Source organism: Lissotriton helveticus, chromosome 7 (genome assembly GCF_964261635.1).
Source record: "Lissotriton helveticus chromosome 7, aLisHel1.1, whole genome shotgun sequence".
Lineage (NCBI taxonomy): Eukaryota > Metazoa > Chordata > Amphibia > Caudata > Salamandridae > Lissotriton > Lissotriton helveticus.
Genome location: NC_136068.1, coordinates 1,188,487,412 through 1,188,510,815, shown reverse-complemented (window position 1 = coordinate 1,188,510,815; position 23,404 = coordinate 1,188,487,412). Strand labels below are relative to the sequence as shown.

General features: G+C 44.8%; 1 protein-coding gene across 1 annotated transcript in view; it reads left to right on the top strand.

Moving 5' to 3' along the window:
- Nucleotides 1-23,404, top strand: part of CEP95 (centrosomal protein 95) — a 754,590-nt gene that overhangs the window by 334,603 nt on the left and 396,583 nt on the right. Inside the window, exon 11 of the mRNA XM_078654338.1 lies at nucleotides 18,383-18,524. Coding sequence (XP_078510464.1) covers nucleotides 18,383-18,524 — 142 coding nt within the window. The remainder of the gene's footprint in view (nucleotides 1-18,382; nucleotides 18,525-23,404) is intronic.

Sequence of the window (23,404 nt, the reverse complement as noted above, 5' to 3'; positions counted from 1 at the left end):
TAGCACACCAGGATGGCACTCGGCCATTCCTGGTGGGGTCCGATGATGAAACATGTCACCTACTAGGTCGGTGAGTGAGGGCCTTCAATAAAATCCATTGAGATTTTTTCTTTTCAAACAGAGTGCAACTGCTTCTTGTTGCTTTCACAGGTAGTCATTCCTTGACTCAGCGTTTGACGCTCCTTTGTTGTTTTTCACCAGATATTAAGGGAGCAATTATTGCATTAGCCTCTGGGAAAACTCTGGGTACCAATTGCCTCCAAGTCGAGTTTTACAAGACTTAAGCTAGCTCGTGTGCATGAGGCAGCACTAGCTGACAGGCCACTCCCCTCATTCTTCCGAAGGTCACTCTGGTCTCAATTTAAAAACAGGACTAGACTCCCCAGATCCAGCTTCTAACAGCCCATAGCCATTTGAATTACAGACTATACATTTCTTAGTAAAATTCTGGCTGACTCAATACATAGAGTACTTTCACAGTTAATGTGTGCTTATCAGAATGGCTTTGTTTCAAGAAGGATTACCTTTAATATTAGGTGTCTATACAGAATTATGGAGGCAGCCCTACTGCATTGGCTGCAAGCTCCTTGCCTGCTTCTTTTTTTTTTTGGGTAGAGTTTTATATAGCGCGAACTAGACCCGAACCGAATCGGGTATCAGAGCGCATTACATAGCACCAGTTACGTTACATGAGGACACGCATTCATTTTTAGGCACGGGGAGATTAAGTGATTTGCCCAGAATCACAGGAGGTTTTGGCGTCGTTACCGAGACTCGAACCCAGATTCCCAGGTCCGAGGTCGAGCGCCCTAGCCGTTAAGCCAACTCCTCTCCTTCTTGACTTGGAGAAAGCGTTCAGCACCTTACACTGGAACTAATCCAGGTCTTGACCAGATTAGACTTTGGGCCTCGCTCACTCTGGCTTATTGTGATTACAACATACAGCCCAGATGGTCTGTTTTCAGCCAAACGAGCTTCTATTGCAGTGCACAGGAGCACTAGGCAAGGGTGCCTACTTTCCGCCTTCCTAGTCGCTCTAGCCTTGGAGTCCCTTGCTATGCAAGCCTAAGCGCTTGAAGCGGTATGAGGAATCCTGCGCCTGATTGTATCAATGCTATTTCGCTGTAGGCAGATGACATACTCTTTTATTTAAAGGACAGGGGACCACTCCACTGTGGCTTGATTACTTGCAGAATTCAGAGTGAACTCTGGCCTTCGAGTTGATTGGCAAAAATTCTGCTTATTTCACTTGTGCCCTGCCATTGCTTCACAGCAAATTGAGAGATGGCCCTATCCAGTGAGAAGGTACATGGACATCTGCATATTTCATGCTGAACAAGATCTTTTGGAAGACAGTAACCTTACGAAGGTGGTGACTGCCCTCAGAACCCAAGTGGGCTTCAGGCGAACCCTCCCATTGTCGGTTATGAGCTGCATAGCAGCTTAAGAAATGATGATACAGGCCCAACTTTTATATTGTTTTGCTAACCACCCAGTGTTCCTTCCCTATAGATTTATTTTCCAAGATCTGGATTTTCTATTATGTGAACTTATTTGGCACTCTGCTAGATGGTATCTGTTGCAGCTATGGCTCCCAACCAACTGAGGGGGGTTGGGTGTACTCAATTTTGAACACTGTTATTTAGCCGCGCAGCTCCAATGACTGGCCCGTTCGATAGCAGGTATGTCCCTTGTGGAAATGAGTAGCACAGGACTACCCCTGGACGGGCTTATATTCTAATTCTATCAAATCTGTGAAACAAATATCAAAGAGTCTGTTCATTGTTTTGCCAGGGGTGTGTTTTTGACGAAACATGTCCCCCGTTATGCTCCAGTAATACGAATCCTTGGCCTCTCTAAACCGACTGCAAACCTATATGAGCGAGAACTGCCCCATAAGGATCATGCAGTATAGTCACGTTAGATGACCTCTTCCAAGTTGGGCAGATCATATTTCCTGCCCTTAGGAAACAATTTGATCTCCAAGATTGTTTTTGATATATGGGTCACTTTGACATGTCCTACAAAATAAATGGGTAGTGGTCATTAGAGCCCTTCTGTGCCTTAAGCAGTCCATTTGAGATGCTAGGGAGACACTCTGGCAGGCCCTTCCATCATAGGGAATGGGAATGTGCATAAGGAATTCCAGATTTGAAATAATGCAAGTTTATATGTTGTACTAGGTTTACCTTTCCCTAGAATGTAACCACATAATTTTCCCTATTACAACAGCCTCCTGCACCCGATGTTTAGCTGAAGCAGTAGACTTGCAACATGTTCTCTGGGATTATCCCTGGTTAAGGTTGTACTTTAAAGACGGGATGCAATAACTGGTATAGGTCACTGACCTCCAGAGAATAGGGAAGCAGCCAAGGCAGCCCCTAGCTTTCTCTACCTAGCGCTAGCTCTTGCAGAAACGGCCTTTACCATGAGATGAAAAAATTTGTGCTTCACTCCCATCCCCCAGTCTACACATACAACCAATATCTGGGGACTGGGATACACAACTCTCTGAGCTACCCAGCCATGATGATTTGTCCCCCTAAACCTCCCTATTTGCTCTTCTTTACTAACACATAGATGGTCAAGTGCCCCCCCCCCCCCCTAAGCCATATTTGACTCTCACCAGAGATGCAACATGTTGTTGGGTAAACCCTGGCCTAACTTACACGCTTTCTCCTGGTTTTTCTAACCTGTTGATGCTTTACCTCCGATGTTCCCTGTTTGCATCCTCGGAGGCTCCTTCCCCACTACACTTCGCCTTCCTTCCACGATCTTCTGCACAACTTTTTGTAAAGAGTATTTTTCTTTGGTTCTGTGTAATTTGCTCATTATCTACTCTAGCTAGGTGAGAAGCTGGTTTCCAACTCCATTAAAACATTGGAATGTTGGGAACCTCATTGAAAACAGTGGAGTGCTCCGGGCTTCAAATGGCCGGTAGAAGCTCAGAGCACCAACATTCCAATGTTTGTTCACAGCTGTTGTTGTGAACAAAAGGCCTCACGGTGCCTGGGGGGGGGTTTCAATCCCCTCAGGCTCCCTGATGCCTTTGTTTTACAAATTAGAACATTCTGCCCTCTATGGGTGGAATGTTCTAATAGCCTTAGAGCCCTCCTTAGCGGGCTCTACCGGCCATCAAAGGCCTGCTTCCTTGGTAAAGGCCCTCGCTGAACGCTGGAACGGGTCTTTAATGGCCAGTACAGCTACGGCGGGCTCTAAGGCTATATTGCTAACTTACTCGTCCATCCAATCATAGGTCTGCTGTACGTTTAATGAAAAAGCTCTGCACCATAATGTTAATTCGTCCCATGCTGAATGCAGTGTACAAGACTATTTATGAGCATTATGTGTAGATTTAACATATCTATTTTGAAGAATGTAATGTGATTTCCAATGAAAATGGCAATACAAAATTAGTTAAAAAAATTAGTTAACCATTTGCATACTTCTAAACACAATCAGTCTATAAAATACATCCCATATTAAGGTTTCTTAAGTAAAAGAACCGTGTGAATTAATGTTGCCTTAGGGTTGGATTCAGACATGAGCTAAAGGTAACACCATATCTCATGAATTTTATGTCTTTTATATAGATCTCACTCTCTCTCTCCACCCCCTGACCCTCCCCCCCGGGTCCTTTAACCCTCTATATGTCATGTGGTATATGATTGTAAAACCCCAACTAGCAAAAAAACCTACATGATGTTGATCAAAATCTTTCCGGTGTGTTGGTAACTCGGAAGGGCGAGAGCTGAGTTGCCAATGACGTGGTTACCCCAGTTTTCTGTGGAGGTTTTGGACCTCTTTAGTTTTTTCAGCACTAATAAGGTACTTTGTTTCCTCCTTCACAGTGAAGACTGGATATAGTCTTCTAGGGAGTAATGTGTTTAAGGAAAGCCAGGAACAGGACTGCTGGGCAGTCAACTGGACCTACAAATCTATTTTTCTGTCACTTAGAGAGTGAAGTGTAGGAAGGCAAAGACGTTACACTGCTTTGAGACGAACCGGTAGGGTATGCAGTGCCTGTTTCCTCCCGTGATTTGGTTTGGTTACAAGTCCCTTGCTGTTCTTGGAATTGGCCTGCCGCAGTAACACTAAGATGGGGATAGTTGTGGCTGTTGGCCAGACTTCTTTCTGCTGTGCTCCTGACCTGTACGTGTTTGACTTTTGCTTGGGTCCGGAGTACCAAGATTTACCGTATATCCACAAGGAGTGAGTTTAAAGTGTTTGGCAGGGATTCAAATGTGTCTGTTATGTGGGATCATGAACAGACAGGTGTGAGAAGTTTGCCTGGTATATGATGTCCACAGTTCTGTGGGCACCCTGTATCAGTCCAAACAATACCTTATGGTGGTGGTTGTAAGTCAACCTTCTAGACAAGCTATCCTAGGGGTAGCATGGACTAAGCAGCCTTAAAGGCTTAACTCCAAAGGACATGTGAAGCCAGCTGTTTTACCATATACAATCCTGTAATATCAAATGAAAGGACACCACACAAGTTATATATTATCAAAATATATGTATTTATTCTTAGAATATTCCCCACTACTCTTTATGAGCAATGAAGCACAAGCGTTTAAATAAAGGCACAGTATAACATAGACAAGTTGCGCGTTTTGGATGAGGCCGGTGGCCACTCAAACCATATATCAAAAAAGTGGTATAACAATCACTAATCAATGGGGGGTAAGGCCTAGGGCCTTGTGAATCGCTGGGACTACCCTGGACTAACAGCAGTTAGGACGGGAGTAGCCCGCGGGATTCGGGTGCAGTGCGGGAAGCACGGCTTGCACCAATGTAAAGTCAATGGTGCGTAAAAGTTACAAAGTTATTGCAAAAGGAATCTTCCGACTGGACTAGGATGACCAAACTTTAGACTTAGGCACTAGAGGTGTGTACCAGTGTAGGAACACCGGCGATAGTAAGTAACCTCACCCACAGGAAGCGGGTGCACAGGTGCCAATCTGTGTCTGGTTTCGTCACACAGTTTGATGGTGCCTGAGGATGAAGATGCTGCAGGCGTCCAGAAGAGAAGTGTCCGGTGCGATCCAAGGGTGGATCGAAGTTGACGGGTACCTGAAAGCAGAGGGGACAGAGTCTGGGTCACTAGCCAGTGACCAGGAAGGAACCAGGCGATGTCGGGCGCAATCAGGTTGATGTCGGGTGCCTTGTCTCCGCTGCCACGTGGACTCTGGGGCACCGAGGATGTCCTGGAGTGGATCACGAGCTGTCCCACGAAGGCTCTCGCTGTCGGCGGTGTCGGCTTCCAGATCGGAGTCAACAAGCCTTGGCAAGGGCAACCCACGCAGGATTCGAAGAAGGCTTTACACTCGGACCAGCAAGGTCAGAGCGGGTGCTCCTTTTCAGGGGAGCGAGGGCCAGTCTGGAGCAACCAGACCAGCGGTGTAAATTCTTAGGTTCGTCAGTTCTGGGGCCACTAGCCAACGGGCAAGCGACTGGACCAACGCGTCGAGCAGGAAGATGCAAGAGGTCCAACGCAGCACTAGTCTAGTGTGGAGGGATGAGCTTCGGTGCACAAGCTGCTCGGGGCTGGAGCTTCTCAAACTCCAATGCACAGCTTCGAGGGAGCCTCGGGTGCTGCACGGTCAGCGCTTCGTTGTTCCTCCAAGATGGCCGCTCCCACGCTTCAGGTCGCCTCCACGGGTCTCAGCTTTGCAGGGACTGTGGATCGGGCTGTTAGAAGGCAGGCAGGCTCGGTCTTGTCGATCTCTGTCGCTCGAGTTCCGGCGGGACCTGCAACAAATCAAACGTCGAGGTGCTGGATGGTGCCTGTTTGCACAGGGTGGTCACTCCTTGACCACAAGGGAGATTCTTCAGTCTTCCACGTCGAGTGGGATGTCGAAGGGTCCAGAGTTTCGTTTCATAAGTTTCAGTCAGGATAATCTGATGTGCATTGGCACTGCTCCCACCTATATTCCAAATCTGGGAGCTGGATTTACCTGCTAGGTCCCTCCTATGGGTGGGACCCAGGAAGGGGGTGGTTACACCCCTTTCCTTTGTCCAGTTTGCCGCTAAGACTGGGGCTGGAGTGCCCCAGAACCGGTTTGACTGGAATCTGCCCAGTGACACCTTGTGTGCCCCAGGCAGTGTCTAGTTTCTTTCAACCCTCCCTGCTACAATCCACTATCTCCTGTCTGGGGTGGTGTGACACCTCCCTGTGACAGGAAACCCTTTGTCCAGGCGTCCTCTGCCAAGTTTCGGTCAGCAGCAGGAGGTCAGACATGTGTCTGTGGCAGCAGCATCCATTTTGTAATGCTGGGGCTCTGGTTAGGATTAACCGCATTTGCAGTAAGTAACATGTCTTCTCCCTCTAGAAGGGTGGAATGCTACCCCCGTCGCCAGAACTGGCGAGGGGGTAGTATTCCAAAGTGTATGACACCAAACACGACATGTTTTGATAAAGCCAAACCAAAGTTAGCATTAACCGCGAGGATTATAATGCACTTAAGAGTATATGGTATGGCAGTATCACTGGAACAGCAGTAAGGAAATGGTTCCGAACACTGCAGACAGGCTCAGCTCAGGCTAGAGCACCATCTCACATAAAACCAAGCACTCTGCCTCCAGGATTGTAAAGGCCTGCCATAGGAGTGACTTATAGGTATATATGTGTCCAGATACAGGTTTAGATATAGGTATACTATATCTAAGCAAGGGGTGATTACACCACCTTGCCCCAGCTGAGTGATCAGTCAGTTGTGTCAATTTAAGGACCAGCCAGGGGTGGCAAAAGATATACATAGATTACATATGCTGCAGCCCCTGGTAGGCCTTGGATGCACCTATGCACTGGGCAACTATAGTGCACTGTACAGGGGCTGATAAGGTGTCCAGTACCAAATTGGTGATGTACCTATAGTACATGGAGTCCATTTAAAGAGAGAGCAGATAGCCTGGTGCCCTGATTAGCAGGATCCCAGGCCAACTAAGTCGAAAACCAGCTAAACACTAGGCAAAAAATCGGGGGTAACCATAGTCAGGTATCCACCTTCCTACAACAGGGTATTGGAGAAAAGTAGCTGTTTGAGCTTTAATGATTTAGTTCTTTAGTGTAGAGGGTTTAGAGTCCATGCCTGTGATGTATATCGGTAGGATATTAAGTAGGTCCACTTTCAAGTCCAGTTCATCTGATTTATAGTAGATATCGTCCACAGAAGATTGAAAGGTTTTTAGCAGGATGGACCAAACGTTAAGCTTGGCGTTTTAGTTCTTACAATTAATCAAACGGTGGATAGGACACTTGTAACCACGTGACACGGAGGTATGTTAGATAACCCTCATAAACGCTGTGTATTGATCGTGCGGTTTATATATTGTTTCCGCCCCACACTCGCGTTGTGGCATTTTTCATCGGGTTAACTAACATGCTTCATGCCCGCCTCAACCAGAGGCATTCTCTAGTGTTGTGTGTCAGTATCCAGAGAATCTCCGTGCTTATGCCCTCACATGAAGGTGATAGTTAAAAAGCTTTAGTCTCCAAACAACCAGTAGAATTTTTATTTTGTTGGATGGATGACTACTTAAAAAATATTGGGTATGCTAGACAGACCGCGTAACTAGGTCTGTTGCATATCGCTTGAACATACAAAACGTCGACATGTTTCAGCTCCTTATGGCCCAGCCGGGTCTGTGGAGCCTTAGTCAGGACAGAAATAAGGGTTTAAAATTACTTACACGATTTGTGCAGTGTATCTGAGTTTTTTTGGTTTTCTTACCCAATTGTTTTACTGGGTACTCATTCACCTAAAAAATAAATGGTTTTAAGATCATTGTCATGATTGGAGAGGGGTTAGAAAAAACATGATTGTTTATTTACACATATTGTTATGTTTTCACGGTAATTTTTTACTCCAGAGGAATGTGTGGTGAATTACTGTAGAGAACGACAAGGTATTGCACATAATGTCATTGAGAAATCTACTTCATATTAATCAAGACACGAGTGTAAGGTATCTGATGTCTGCCGTAATTAGGAAACTGGTTGCACTTGGTTCAAGCAATTGTTCCAACAAAGGGCACAGACCACAAGTACATACTTAAAAAGGCACGATCTTAAGGACACAAAAACAATTAAGGCATATAGTGGGAGTAGGTTCCCCATACTTTTAAGGAGGGAGACGATTCCTTTACCTTATATTTGTGGCGGTCTCTCCTAGAAAACGCTGTATTAGATGGAGAGAAGAGGGTGGGGGACACAAAGAAACTCGGCATAGGCATTTTTGAACTACCGGGTAGTTAATACAAAACCACATCATATTCCGAGTCCGTGTATAAAGTTTACCTTATTATCTCAATCAATTCTCGTCATCAGGGGGGAAGGGACTATCTCGTCCCAGGCTGCATTTTAAACAAGCATTTACAATGCAACGGTTTCGCCTTTGGAAAATTTAGAGCTATTGACAATGCCATTTATTAATCTGTTTTCAAAACCAATACATAAATACAAATTTTGTCATTTACAATGCCAATAGCTCAAACTTTTCCAAAGGCGAAACCGTTGCATTGTAACCCTGCACACCCTGGCAGTGGAGGCAGCACCAGCACGTGACAAGCCTGAGCGTGGGTAGTAAAGGGCATGTGGCTGTCAGTACCTTTGTTATGAGGAGCTCGGGTGCCTCCCCTCCAAGGGTAGCCTGCACAGCCCGGCAGTGGAGGCGGCACCGGCGCCTGTGACAAGCCTGAGCGTGGGTAGTGAAGGGCATGTGGCTGTCAGCCCTCCAGCGAAAACTAAAAAGTGTGTGAACTGTTTAGATCGAATGAATAATGCTTCGGGTGTCGTTTCCCTGCCCACTACGACCTCTGAAATGCATGCTGTACACAGAAAACAAATGCACTCAACAAAAATGTTGTTTTAATAAAAACGTAAAGCATCTCGATTTCCTTCTACTCGTATGTAAAATGAGGTGCAACCCTGCCATAGCAGAAACATCATCCTTCTATATAGCTCAGCTGCTTGTTGAATGAGCGGAAAACACTACCCTAGCTCAGTACCTGTCTGCTCGCCGTTCCACATTGTCAATCACACGCCGAGATGTCACCTGTGACATAAATGTTTTCCGGGTTTTTTTGTGCGAGATGCACGCCTCCTCGTGTGGTCGCACCTACAATCCCAGAAACAACGAATTTCAGAGCCAACTATAGAATCCCTACCTTTCAGACAAATTTGTGGTAGACTACAAGCACGGGTGTGACGACGGCAGTAAAACACCGAGAGTAAAGAAAGAAAAGAACGGCTAGGCTAAGGAGCAGGGAGATAGGCACCTTCTGGTAAAGTCCGCGCTTTATAAAAATGCATTAAATACATAAATAAATAAACGACTGCACGTTGAACTATAGAAACAGAAAGAGGACCAGAGTCCTCGCACTCACCAAAGTCATACACTCTACAGATGGATAGTAACGCTTAACCGGAACACAGTTAACGTTTGCAGCTTCTGCAACACCAACGGGAAAGATCGAACAGCGAACAGATTCCTCCCTCTGACACCAAAACCTCCAACCTAACCAGCACGTCGAAGAGGGCATAAACATCAACGAAAGACTTGCCGAACTACTGCCGGCGCGGTATAGATGTAAAAGAAAGACTGAGGACACGGAGAGGAAAAGGGCTTTCGTCCGTCTACCCCACGAGAGTGTGTGTGGGTGGTGTTGTTTTTTTTCTAGGTCGACAATCGGCAAGACCTGTACTATTCAGTAAACGAGGTAGCTCTAGCCTGCTGCTAACTATTTGTTCAGCCATTGGAGGGGGCGGGGGAGGGGGCGGGAGAGGACACGGACGGCGGGAGGGGGCGGGAGTGGACACGGACGGCGGGAGGGGGCGGGAGTGGACACGGACGGCGGGAGGGGGCGGGAGAGGACACGGACGGCGGGAGGGGGCGGGAGAGGACACGGACGGCGGGAAACGTGCACAGGACAGCGAGGGGGGGGCGGAAAGGCACACGGAGGGGGCGGAAATGGACAGACTTTCAGTGAAAGGGGAGGGTACGGGAAAAAACGTAACTCCGCCCTGGGAAAAAATCTCGGGAACGCCCCCGAATCTGGTCCGGCCTTGACGGACAGATCTCTGTTCCAATGGCTAGCCTCCATTTATGGAGCTAGCCAATGGGACAGGGGGGCGTATTCCAGAGTCCTTACTAAAATCAAGAGATTTCTCTGGAGGCGGAGCTAAGAGCTCCGCCCTCCAGCGAAACCTAAAAAGAGAAAAGAGTGGGGGTTTGATCCTTACTTGGTACACACGCCACGGAGATAATTCATGTTGGGCGCCATTCTTACCCGCGAGGAAGGCGGATTCCGCGTCTGGTGCTGGCTCTGCCCCCTGGACGCGGAATCGGCCAATCCCGCAGTATTTTCTACACATCCGAACTACGGAGATAGAGAGAGGACTGCGATGACCCACAACGTTCGCGCTATCCTTCGTTATTGGTGTGGTGATAAATTATTATAAATCCTGTCATTACAAGTATAAGGGATATATTATCAAACAGTGCTACACATACAATCATTTTGGGAATCGTGCCTTACAAAGAGGTAAAGGATACTACTCGAGTATTAGTAAGCCAGTGCCAATGAATTTGGTGGAAATGTAATTTTAAGTGGTTGGCTGTTAAAGTTCAAGATGAGTTATGGCCATCAGATCATTTTTTCGAAGTGTTAGTAAATTTTTTTTACTTAATGTTGGATCATTTTATTACAAAGGAAGGCCAATTTCGGTTACCTTGAGAAGTGGTGCCAAGAAATGTCATCATTCAGACCATGTTGATTTATTTTTAGTCTGTCCACCCAACGTTGTTCTTTCTCATACAGAATTTTGTCTGGTCCCATCTTGTAGCTTCTCAATGACTGTCCATTTTAGTTCCTCAACGTTATGGCCTAGCTCTATGAAGTGGGAGCATAGTTTTGTGGTGCTCTTTTTTTAGCAGGATATTACTCTTGTGCTCTCCAATTCGGAGCTTAACCTTTCTACAGGTCATCCCTATGTACTGCTTACCGCAGGGACATGTTATCATGTAAATGACCTGTATTGAATTACAGTTAGTATGTTGTTTTTGGGTCCAGTTCAAGGTAGGTGTTAGTTGTAGGCTTTTTGATGTAGTTGTAGATTTGCATACCGAACAGGTGCCACATGGATAATGCCCTGTCACTGGCATCATATGTAGGTCTCTTATCTGTCCTGTCAGAATTCGATTTTTTGGACGTGTATGTACCAACATATCACACAAGTTCTTAGTGCGTCTATTTGCAAAGCGTGGCTTCGGCCAGTCGAATTTACCTGTTTTCAAAATGTGCCAATTTTTGTTGATCAGTTTGTTGACACTATACGTTGCAGGGCAGAATGTCGTGACGCATGTCATTAGATCTTTAAGTACCTTAAGAGCGTTTCCAGGAGACATTCTCTAGGTTGGTTTTTCGCTCTTTTGCGACATTTCGATATTATTGATGGTTTGTAGTCACGTCTTAAAAGTCTCTCGCTGAGTTCTTTTGATTGTTCCCAGTAATCACTCCCTTGGCTACAGTTTCGTTTCAGTCTTAAAAATTGACTGTATGGTAAATTGTCTCTTAGGTGTTAAGGATGGTAACTCTTATATGATAGAAGACTATTCTTAGCCGTTGGTTTTCGAAATGTTTTTGTCTCCACTTGCCCATTTTTGATATAGATTGTGAGGTCCAGAAAGTCGATGTTTGTGTTATTTGGAATAAAAGTAAACTTGAGCCATTGGTCTCTGGTGTTAAGCCATTCGATGAATAATTTTATATCCTTGTCATTCTGCCATATTAACAAAATGTCATCGATATATCGTTTCCAGTAGAGTATACTGGAGACGTAGGGGTTTTCATTGGTCAGGACGTTGGTGGTTTCAAATTGACTTATGTAGAGCCCGGCTACGGTGGGGGCAAAGGCACTGCCCATCGATGTGCCATGGCTCTGTAAAAACAGTTGGCCATCGAATTCGGAAAAAAATTCTGTCGAGGCTAATCGGCAGCACTCGAGTATAAAGTGTCTGGGTGTCTGATATTTCCATTCCTCCAAGAAAAGTACATCCTCGTTTTAGTTCTTATTCAAGACTTTTTCTGTTGACGGGGGTTCTGTTGGTGGTAGTGTACCCAGAGATAAATTATCCATGTCTACAGTGAGCTCAGGGTTCATGATATCCATTACTGTGGTTAGCACACCTTTGACTGTCTCTGCCATATGTGCCAATGTAGACCTCATGGAGTTTAAGTCTGACTGCATCGGGACAGGGTCAGAGGGGTCCTGGGTCACTTTTGTGTCTGATTCAGGTTATGATTTAAAGGGTGTGCTGGAGAGGTTATCACGGGCCAGGTTGCTGATGAAGAGAATAGGTTTGAGTAAAGTCACCTGGCGACTGATGTAGATGCACCTCTGCCTGTATAACGAGTTTTTGTGGGAGAGTTTGAGGCTGCGTGAACTCGTCTGACCATGAAGTGTGCTGGCCTGGTGGTATATGGGCCCCTTAAAGACCGCCTTCTGCTGGGACGTTGTCCCTGATTGTTGGCACCTCTTCCTTTAAGGTTTCACTGTCTTTGTTGGCGATGCAGCGGTTATACAAAATTGAGGTAAGACACGCACCGTCTATTTAAGTATAAGTTAAACTGATGAACTGTTATTGCGTGCAAGCCAGGGCTTCGCTGTCTAGACAAATCAGCGTTGAATGAAACACAAAGTAGCAATCTCCCAATGGGAGTTGTCCCCCAGCGCACCGCGTGGTATAATACCCGTAGGTATAATGAAGATCAAACGAGTAATCGAGTCTTTTCAAATTAATTTGTAATTGTCATTTTCAAGTTTCTCATTACAAATTCATTCATTCTTTCAAGTGGTAAATATAATCTTCAAACGTCAGAAAATGCATCCACAATTTTACTCTCTGAATCCCTATGCATTTCGGGCTGGATTAGCCCTTCATCAGGGGAGTAATCTGCAAACAAATAAAAATGAACTTTGTTCAGGGATGAAGTCTCCTCGGCACATTACAAACATACAAAACATGTTACTCATGTAAATCAAAAAGTCACTGTGTCACTAATCTAAGTGAACAACAAATAATATTCATGATACATCCAAATCTTTAAATTAGTCATCCTGTTCGAATTAAATGGCGAACTATGAAAAGTGCAAACAGTCAAAAGAAAAACCGTGACCAAAATCAACAGGGTGAAATTTATCGTGTGCTCAAGGGTGCAGTTATAAGCGTAAACTTCGTGAAAACCGAAGCAAGCAACGTTCATGCAAAAGTTCGACATACACGCGAAAAATAAAACTTACTAAAGAATGGTGTGAAGACGCTAAGCGCCACAGGTTCCACCTCTCGTGTACGGGGTGATCAAACCGCTGATCTTATTTAATGCAGCACCCGAGGTGTGTGCTAGTAAACATCGACAACGGACTCCAAAACAGTCCGAAACTTGGGGGCCATTTTGAAACAGTCAAAAAATTAAAATGTGTGTCAGCCATCTTTGAAAGGTGAAAAAAGACGTGAAAGAAAGAATACAGTGAAACGCTCATGCAGCGTGGCGCCGTGTGTTTAATATTAAGGAAAATTAGACACAAAAGTGAATAAAAGTAATGAATCAATGTGAAAAGTGCATGCTCAGTGTGCAGAGCAAAGATAATCGATTATCGGAGTATCAGATGGTGCGTTCAAAGATAACACAGAAATTCAATGCGATCATTCAGTCCGGTGGGTTGCATCGTGCTCAAATAGCATATCCAGAAGTTTTCCCTTTGTAACAATCTAGATTTCGGGTTCATGCCTTCTTGGTTCACCACATTTTCCAGGATCATAAATTTTAGTTGAGCAACATTATGTCTATGTTCAACAAAGTGTGTGGCCACAGATGATTTCATGTTAGCAGTTCTTATATCGCTCTTGTGCTCAAGGATTCTGGTTCTAATCTTCCTTTCCGTGTGTCCCACATAGCACAGTCCACATGGGCACTTCAGTAGATAGATCACATTAGATGAATTGCAAGTCCCATTGACCTTGAGTTTGATAGGGTATCCTTTCATTGGATGGCATAAAATATTACCCTTGATGATATTATTGCAATTGCTGCAATTGTAACATGGTTGAAGTCCTTTGAATCTAGAGATTGAGCTTTCAGTCTTGGGGTTAGTTAACAGTTCTTTGATGTTTGGACCACGAGTATAGGCAAAAATTGGTTTGTATTCAAACAAACCTCTGAAGTCAGGTTCTTTCCTTAATAATGACCAGTGTCTTAGAATGATACTTCGGTATTTGTTACTCAAGGTGGAAAATCTAGAAACCACTGTCATACGTTTATGTTCAGACTTAAATTTAGGTTTGAGTAAATCTTCTCTTTTCATTGTTCCACACTTGGATCTGGCATTATTGACAATTTCTTCAGGGTATCCTCGATCTCTGAATCTTTGGCACATGATTTGCATTTGTTGTTCACATTCAGCGTCATCTGAGACAATGCGTTTGATTCTCATAAGTTGTGATAACGGAAGGTTGTTCCTGAGATTCTGCCTGTGAAAACTCGTATAATGTAAGGTACTGTTACGATCCGTCTCTTTTCTGTAGATGGTTGTTCGAAATTTAAGGTTCTCCATTGTCAGCTGTACATCAAGGTAATTTATGGTATGCTGATTGTATAACCATGTGAATTGAATACGATCATTAATGTTGTTCAAGCTCTCCAAAAAATTTACCAATTTCTCTTCTGGGCCAGACCACAGTATGGATGATGGAACTGTTAGGATTTACCCTGTACCAAAGTTATTTTACTTGGAGAGACACATGCTACCTCCAACTTAACGGGACCTCAATGGGCAATTGTGCCGCACCAGTCTATGCGAATTTGTTCATGCACTATTTTGAGCAGAGGAATATTTTAAACCTACCAGCATGGATTCAATCAGGCAGATTGTACATCCGCTATATCGATGATATTTTCTTACTGTGGTCTGGCCCAGAAGAGAAATTGGTAAATTTTTTGGAGAGCTTGAACAACATTAATGATCGTATTCAATTCACATGGTTATACAATCAGCATACCATAAATTACCTTGATGTACAGCTGACAATGGAGAACCTTAAATTTCGAACAACCATCTACAGAAAAGAGACGGATCGTAACAGTACCTTACATTATACGAGTTTTCACAGGCAGAATCTCAGGAACAACCTTCCGTTATCACAACTTATGAGAATCAAACGCATTGTCTCAGATGACGCTGAATGTGAACAACAAATGCAAATCATGTGCCAAAGATTCAGAGATCGAGGATACCCTGAAGAAATTGTCAATAATGCCAGATCCAAGTGTGGAACAATGAAAAGAGAAGATTTACTCAAACCTAAATTTAAGTCTGAACATAAACGTATGACAGTGGTTTCTAGATTTTCCACCTTGAGTAACAAATACCGAAGTATCATTCTAAGACACTGGTCATTATTAAGCAAAGAACCTGACTTCAGAGGTTTGTTTGAATACAAACCAATTTTTGCCTGTACTCGTGGTCCAAACATCAAAGAACTGTTAACTAACCCCAAGACTGAAAGCTCAATCTCTAGATTCAAAGGACTTCAACCATGTTACAATTGCAGCAATTGCAATACTATCATCAAGGGTAATATTTTATGCCATCCAATGAAAGGATACCCTATCAAACTCAAGGTCAATGGGACTTGCAATTCATCTAATGTGATCTATCTACTGAAGTGCCCATGTGGACTGTGCTATGTGGGACACACGGAAAGGAAGATTAGAACCAGAATCCTTGAGCACAAGAGCGATATAAGAACTGCTAACATGAAATCATCTGTGGCCACACACTTTGTTGAACATAGACATAATGTTGCTCAACTAAAATTTATGATCCTGGAAAATGTGGTGAACCAAGAAGGCATGAACCCGAAATCTAGATTGTTACAAAGGGAAAACTTCTGGATATGCTATTTGAGCACGATGCAACCCACCGGACTGAATGATCGCATTGAATTTCTGTTTTATCTTTGAACTCACCATCTGATACTCCGATAATCGATTATCTTTGCTCTGCACACTGAGCATGCACTTTTCACATTGATTCATTACTTTTATTCACTTTTGTGTCTAATTTTCCTTAATATTAAACACACGGCGCCACGCTGCATGAGCGTTTCACTGTATTCTTTCTTTCACGTCTTTTTTCACCTTTCAAAGATGGCTGACACACATTTTAATTTTTTGACTGTTTCAAAATGGCCCCCAAGTTTCGGACTGTTTTGGAGTCCGTTGTCAATGTTTACTAGCACACACCTCGGGTGCTGCATTAAATAAGATCAGCGGTTTGATCACCCCGTACACGAGAGGTGGAACCTGTGGCGCTTAGCGTCTTCACACCATTCTTTAGTAAGTTTTATTTTTCGCGTGTATGTCGAACTTTTGCATGAACGTTGCTTGCTTCGGTTTTCACAATGTTTACGCTTATAACTGCACCCTTGAGCACACAATAAATTTCACCCTGTTGATTTTGGTCACGGTTTTTCTTTTGACTGTTTGCACTTTTCATAGTTCGCCATTTAATTCGAACAGGATGACTAATTTAAAGATTTGGATGTATCATGAATATTATTTGCTGTTCACTTAGATTAGTGACACGGTGACTTTTTGATTTACATGAGTAACATGTTATGTATGTTTGTAATGTGCCGAGGAGACTTCATCCCTGAACAAAGTTCATTTTTATTTGTTTGCAGATTACTCCCCTGATGAAGGGCTAATCCAGCCCGAAATGCATAGGGATTCAGAAAGTAAAATTGTGGATGCATTTTTTGACGTTTGAAGATTATATTTACCACTTGAAAGAATGAATGAATTTGTAATGAGAAACTTGAAAATGACAATTACAAATTAATTTGAAAAGACTCGATTACTCGTTTGATGCAGCGGTTGTCTCTGGTTGTCCTTTAGAGATCATAGATTTTGTCATAGATGTTATGCTTGCTCACGACCCTCGGTAATTATTAGTGGGGTAATAGTCTCCAGGTAGGCTGTCGGTTTTGAAACAGATTTCCAGGCTCAGTCTTCCGGAGTCTGCCTGATCAGGCTGTGCAGCCATCTTCGTGTCTGCGGTCGGGCTGTGGGTTTGAAAGTAGGAGGGGGAGAATCCCATCTCAATAACTAGTTCTAGGGGTTTTGGGGTGTGGGGGGGGTTATTCCCGAGGAGTCCAGAAGCCCTACCGAGCCCAACTCGGGCAGCTAGCAAGAGAATGGCGCCGATGTGGGGTCCAGCACGGGAGCTCTTTAGAGATTGTCTGCCATCTCGGGTGGTCCGCACTAGAGTTGCTTTTTATGGCTATTGGGCTGTTACTTGGATTAGGGGCCCTTTAAAAACATAGTCGAAAAGTGAAAATGCAAGAGGAACATCTTGGGACAAGAGAATACCTTGTGTAAAGGGAGAGTTAGTTGGGGGACTTTAATGTTTACATTCACACTATATTGAGAGCCCTTAAAGAGAATTCTGGATGGTTTTCCTGCCCTCGTGTCATCCAATCATTTTTGACAGCCAAGTTCAGTACTGTTTGTACTTTGCCAGCTTGCCTGTAAGGCCACTCTCGTTTGTGAATAACATGTTACCATGTCATGACCTGAACTTTGCTTCCCTCCTTCTATAACATGAAAAGTTACAATGTGTTTCCTAGACTGGTGTGTTTATCTGGACAGAAAAGGGTGTGTTTATATCCTATTGAATGCTTATTTTTTGGTACAGTGTTTTTTGTGCATTGCCCAACTCCAGTAAATCTCTTCTGGTAGACATGGCTGTCCTTCATCGTTTAATAGATACAAGTTGCATTTCCTCTTGTTGGGCTTCAGCTAGGTTCAGTCCACATATTTTCGAAATTTAACTTGTATTGGTAGACCTGTTTCAGGGGTGCCGGAGAGGTTGAAGTAGAAAACAAAAATGTAAATATAAAGACACAAAATAGTAGCAAGCTATTGGATAGATCATCAGTCAGCTTCGAGGCATGGGTGTAGTAGCCCGACTTCACCCCTAAATAAAGGCCCCAGTTTGTAAAGTTCACACATAGATTCATTGCAATTTTCAGCTCCAATTAGGTATATTGCAATGTAAAAGCCCACAGTTAGAACCAAGAGCTATGATGAAGCCCACAGGAATCGCAATATTTCCCATCAGAGTAGGATAGAAGACCGGATACCTCAGTGGCATTTGTGGTTTCCTTCGAGGTTTCAAAGCAAGCAGTTGTACTTAGATAAAGCATATTTTGTTAATGATAATACAAACTCTGTTTACATGTCACCGTGAAAGGTTCATAAACTGTGTCCTATGGAGAATCTGCTGACCAACCATATTTACATTGTTTAATTCTAGTTCACATGTGCCAAGAAAGGACAATTCAGCTTCATTCACAGAGGAACCGCTTTCCCGCAGAAGGGCAGACAACAGATTATCTGAGCAAGAGTTACATGAGATGTCAGAAAACCTGTCTCGCAAGTTAACAGAACTGGATTTGGTACGCAGAGTTTTACAGTGTCTTGTGAGATGCTTTGCTTCTTTCTTATTTTTGTTTCTTACTGTACTTGACATAATACTTAAATATTTGACTGGTAAATGCAGATCTTCTGCAGAGTCCTTGACTCTATAAAACATACAATGGTGTACATTCTGCTTTAAACTTGCTTTCCTACAGCAAATATCAACAAAAAGATTTCAATTGCTTAAAACCAGAGATGAAGTACAGAGCACATAATCACTGTAGGAAATTGGGTTACGGTGAAACCCTACTAAAGCAGCCACCACAATCCTTGTAAGGGTGAAACAAAAGTAAGCCCCAAATTAACCTGTGCTCAACTCTCTGGTAGCTTTGGTAGAAAAGCAGTCTGGCTTACTTTGGAGGCATTGTATAAAATATTTATGCAGCACTTCAAACAGTAATAAAGTGAAAGCACAACACAAGAAAAATTCCACCACCAATTTAAAAAATAGAGTATAATGTGATCAATTATTTGACACTTAAATGACAATAATCCAATTAGTAGAACCGGAGATGTGCAGTTTTTAAGATTTTGAAAAAGAAATTGTGCTTAAAAGCACAAAGCACCAACTGTGGTTATCTGGTTGCGCTGGGGCAGGACAAAGTCACAAGTTCAGGCTGACCGCAATAGACCGCGGGCCGGGTTCAGGGACCAAGTTGGCCCTGCTGAGAAAGTGCCTCAAATCCTAGAGCTGTGATGCAGGCTTGCTTCGGGGCTGCGTCTGTTCCAATGCGAAACTGCTAGGTCTGCTTCGAGGATGCGTTGTGCAGCGGACGTTCCGATGAGCTGTGCTGGCTGCGATGCAGGCTTGCATCGAGGCTTCGTCAGTTCTGATAAGGCGTTGTTAAGAGCTGCATCAGGTTTGGGTCACGCTGCATCAATTCTGATGAAAGCACAGCTGGGCTGGCAGAGCACCTTTAGCTCCACTTCCAAGGGTCCAGGACTGAAGGGGGCCCACTTGGGGCTAGGGGCGGTTAGCACTCACTGCAGGCTGAGACCCGGTGCAGGGTTCAGGATGGTTAGATCCTTTTCTGTAGCTGATGATGTGATCAGGAGGCCAGACACCTAGGCCATAGAGTCACTCTGTTGGTCCTGGGTTCACGATGCAGGTCCAGTCTTTCTCACTCAGGCAGCAGAGTTGCAGAGAAGCACAGTGGCTCTTCGGAGTCTTCCACAGGTCCACAAGTGTATTGAATGGTTGGGTCTGAGGGTCCACCCTGAGTTGGGAGAAGCTTCTAGGGCACTCCCCACCTACAGAGGTGTTTTGAATTTCTTGCCTCACTGCCTTGGCCCCAGGTGGTCTGGGGGTACAAAAGACTTGTGCGAAACCCTTTATGACTGTGCTGAGTAAGAGCCTTTGTAATGTGCAAGTGTGGTAGGTGACCGCTCCTTCCCCTCACCGTGACCGAAATGGCTGATCCGGTCAGTACCTGTTCTCACTTTGTCCCCCTGCCTAGGAGCAGTACACAATGACCAACTGCCAGCCACACCTAGTCATGTAACTCAGGATACAGACTGCAGACACCAAATTGTTAGGACAAGAAAATGCCAACTTTCTAAAAGTGGCATTTTCAGAATTGTGACTTGAAATCCATTAAAGAGGGTTTTAAATTACAATTCTTTGGAGACCACACTTGATATTCCTACTTCCTCCCAATTGAAAATTATCACTTATTAAATGAAATAACGTAACCTAATGTTATCCTTTGGGAGAAATAGGCCTTGCAGTAGTAGCAGACCTGCTCTTTGGGCTGTGTAGGGCCTTACCCTAAGGGTGACTTGCATGTATTAAAAAGAAAGATTTAGGCCTGGCAAAAGGTTTATTTCTCCAGCTCAAAATGGCAGTTTAAAACTGCACATGGCAGGCCAGAGACATGTTTTAAAAGACTACTTAAGCGGGGCACAATTAGTGCTGCTGGCCAGTACATTTAATTTACAGGCCCTGGATACATGTAGTACCACTTTACTAGGGACTCACAAGTACATTAAATGTGTCATTTGGTTGTAAGCCAATTTTACCATGTTTACAGGAGAGAGCACAAGTACTTTAGCACTAGTTACTAGTGGTAAAGTGTACAGAGGCCTACAAAAACAAATTCACAGAGGCAAGCCCGTCTGCGCCCATCCGCGCCCTGATACACCAAGCGGCCAGAAATTGTCAAAATGCGATCACTGTAAGTAAGAGAATTACATACTCAGCTGTGCAACTTCACAGTCTTAGTAAATATATTTCTCCTAAATGCGCTGTATGTACTCCTCCTTATCGCGGCTATACTTGCATTCAATGTAATTTTACATTGGGTCCTATGCGTCTTATAAACACTATTTCCAGAACTGGCCTTCCGGTCTGTCACAGCACCACCTCTAGGAGGGTTAAAGGCAAGAGGTTTGGGAATGAGACTGCAGAAAGGGCCAAGTCCAACACAACCCACTCTTCAGCCAAAATCCCTTGATTGGCTTCCCTTCTTAGGCGATTGAACATGGACAGTGGCCCTCTACTGTAAAGCCCCTTGCCAGTCCTGTGCCCCTCTGAACTTAGTTGGATTCCTCTGTCTATACTCCCCTGAGTCACTGAACTACCCCATGGAGAACCCTTCTCTTCACCTGTGGTTCCCATCTGTGCAGTACCTAATCTTAACTTGCTCAAAAATGCATCCAGTAGGCAAACCATAGTCCCATGGCTAACAAAGAGACATGGTCCATTCCACCCCAAGGATCAGACTTCTGTCCACACGCAGGTAAAACTCTGCCCATAAGGACATCAACCAACAGAGTCCACTGACTGCTGTCAGTGTCAAGAACCAGGGTTTGCTGACCTCTGAAGTTTTTCAGGGTGGGAGCATCAGCCCTGGGTGTTAGCCACCCTTTTTCCACTCTCCTTCCCCCCCAGTCCACAGATGGTAGCTGGACTGGCCATTCAGCTCAGGGTCTGTATCCCAAGGCTGAACAGGTGTCAAGGGTGAGGCCTTCCTTCCCCTACCCATCCATCAGGGCCTCTGTACTCTTCGCTTGAAAGTGATACTCTAAAAAATCTGAGTTTTCAGAACACCCTGGGCGACCTCCCCTCCCAGCTCTTCCAACACCGGGGGGAACTCATCCCCCAGAATACAGTCAATGGGCATCTATGGACTATCTATGATCCTCCTCTGGGTCACCCCAACCTATTCCAGGGATACCTTATCCATGGAGCAGAAAAAGTCCTGCTCCTGGGCCGAAGTTACTCTACATGCCTGTCCGGTGTACAGCTTCAGGGGAAAACAGCCTTTCCACTGCCATTTTCTGGCTCACCCGTTGTCCCTCAGTGACCCCATTCACTTTGACCTGGTGGAAGGGATGACTTCCACCCTCAGGGTTCTCAAGTCTACCCTGTGAGTTCACCTCCCAATTAATGGAGATAAAGGCATGGTCTACCTCCTGTCCTTGGGGACTACTTACCTCTAAGGCCACATTGGCCACTCCTGTGGAGGTCCCACATGTGGGTGGTTCCTTAGGACGGAGAGAGCACCCCTGCTTGTGTCCTAGCTGGGATCGCTCAAATCAGTGGGGTTGGGAATGAGGCGCCCTGGACCACTGCCCACCAGAACCTGTTTCTCAGAAGGGATTTGGGAACCCTTTCCTCCTATCTTATTTGGGGACTTGTTAGTGTCTTCCTTGACCTCCCCCTCACTCTGCTGGGGGAAACCTGAACAACCCTTCTTGGGGTCACTCCCAGGGACCTTCTTAGACACTTTGGTACTAATCCAGAGGTCTACCTCCTTTTCAAGCTTTCTGAGGGCAGTGATCTTGCTGTAAAGCAGGTCCTGGCATAGCTTCACAAAGCATGTACTGAACATGTACCCTCTCAAAGCAAGATTGTACAACCTAGTAAAAGTATTCACTTTGCTGCCACACACCCAACCACTCCATGCCTTACTGGAATAATCCAGGAAATCCAACCAAGACTAGTTTGGCAGATTGACTGTCCCTAAATCTCATGCAGTATTTCTTTGGGCTGATTCCAAACTTGGCGACAAGGATGGCTTTCATAAGGGCACACTTTATCTGGTATCCTATCTCTAGTGTGAGTAGGGTGTCTCTCCTCACTGTAGGTATATGCTTCCAGAGACTTGCTCCCCAATATTTCTCTGAAACCCTTTGCATCCTTGGGGCTACTGCTTGTGAATATCATCCCCCACCACATAGCTAGCCACCAGGTCTTTAGGAATGTGGACCTCGTTATCTCCATTGAACACTGCAGTATTGCTGCCACCATTACTGCTGGAATCCATTTGCTTTGCCTCGAGTTCCAACTCTCTCAGGCTTCGTTCATGAACCAGTTGATACAAAACAAGTTTCTACTCCATGGCCAATTTCTTTTCAACTAAAGGTCTCTCGGCCACTGCCTTGACATTTCCCTCCTCTGGCTCCAACGTGAGTCTGGCTAGCTGCAGCTTGATGTTTCTTTCAGCTGTCCTGTCCTCCAGCTCCTATGGGGACAGGCTGTTGAAAGATATACAGCTCCTTGGCATGGGAGGGGGCACCAATTCTGTGGACATGTTGTCCTCCCCTTCTCACCCTTCTAGGTGCTGCAACTCAAGACCTGTGCCCAGGTCCTACTCTTGCTCCTCCACACCATCCTTCCCTTCCTGGTATTCTGCTGCTGTCTCTGCTGCTTCCAGTGATTGATGAACCTCCGCCCAGGTCCTCTGAGCCTTCTGGAGCTCCAGCTTTCTGGTGTTCGTTTTAGCTGGAAGTCCCCTCTCCTTACAGAACTCTTGTTTCTTAACCACAATGTAGTTATCCACGTTCGCAAGCTCATACTCTATCCTTGCAGGTGTAGTCACAGGCACTGACAATCCGGCAGAATAAGGGTGAATTT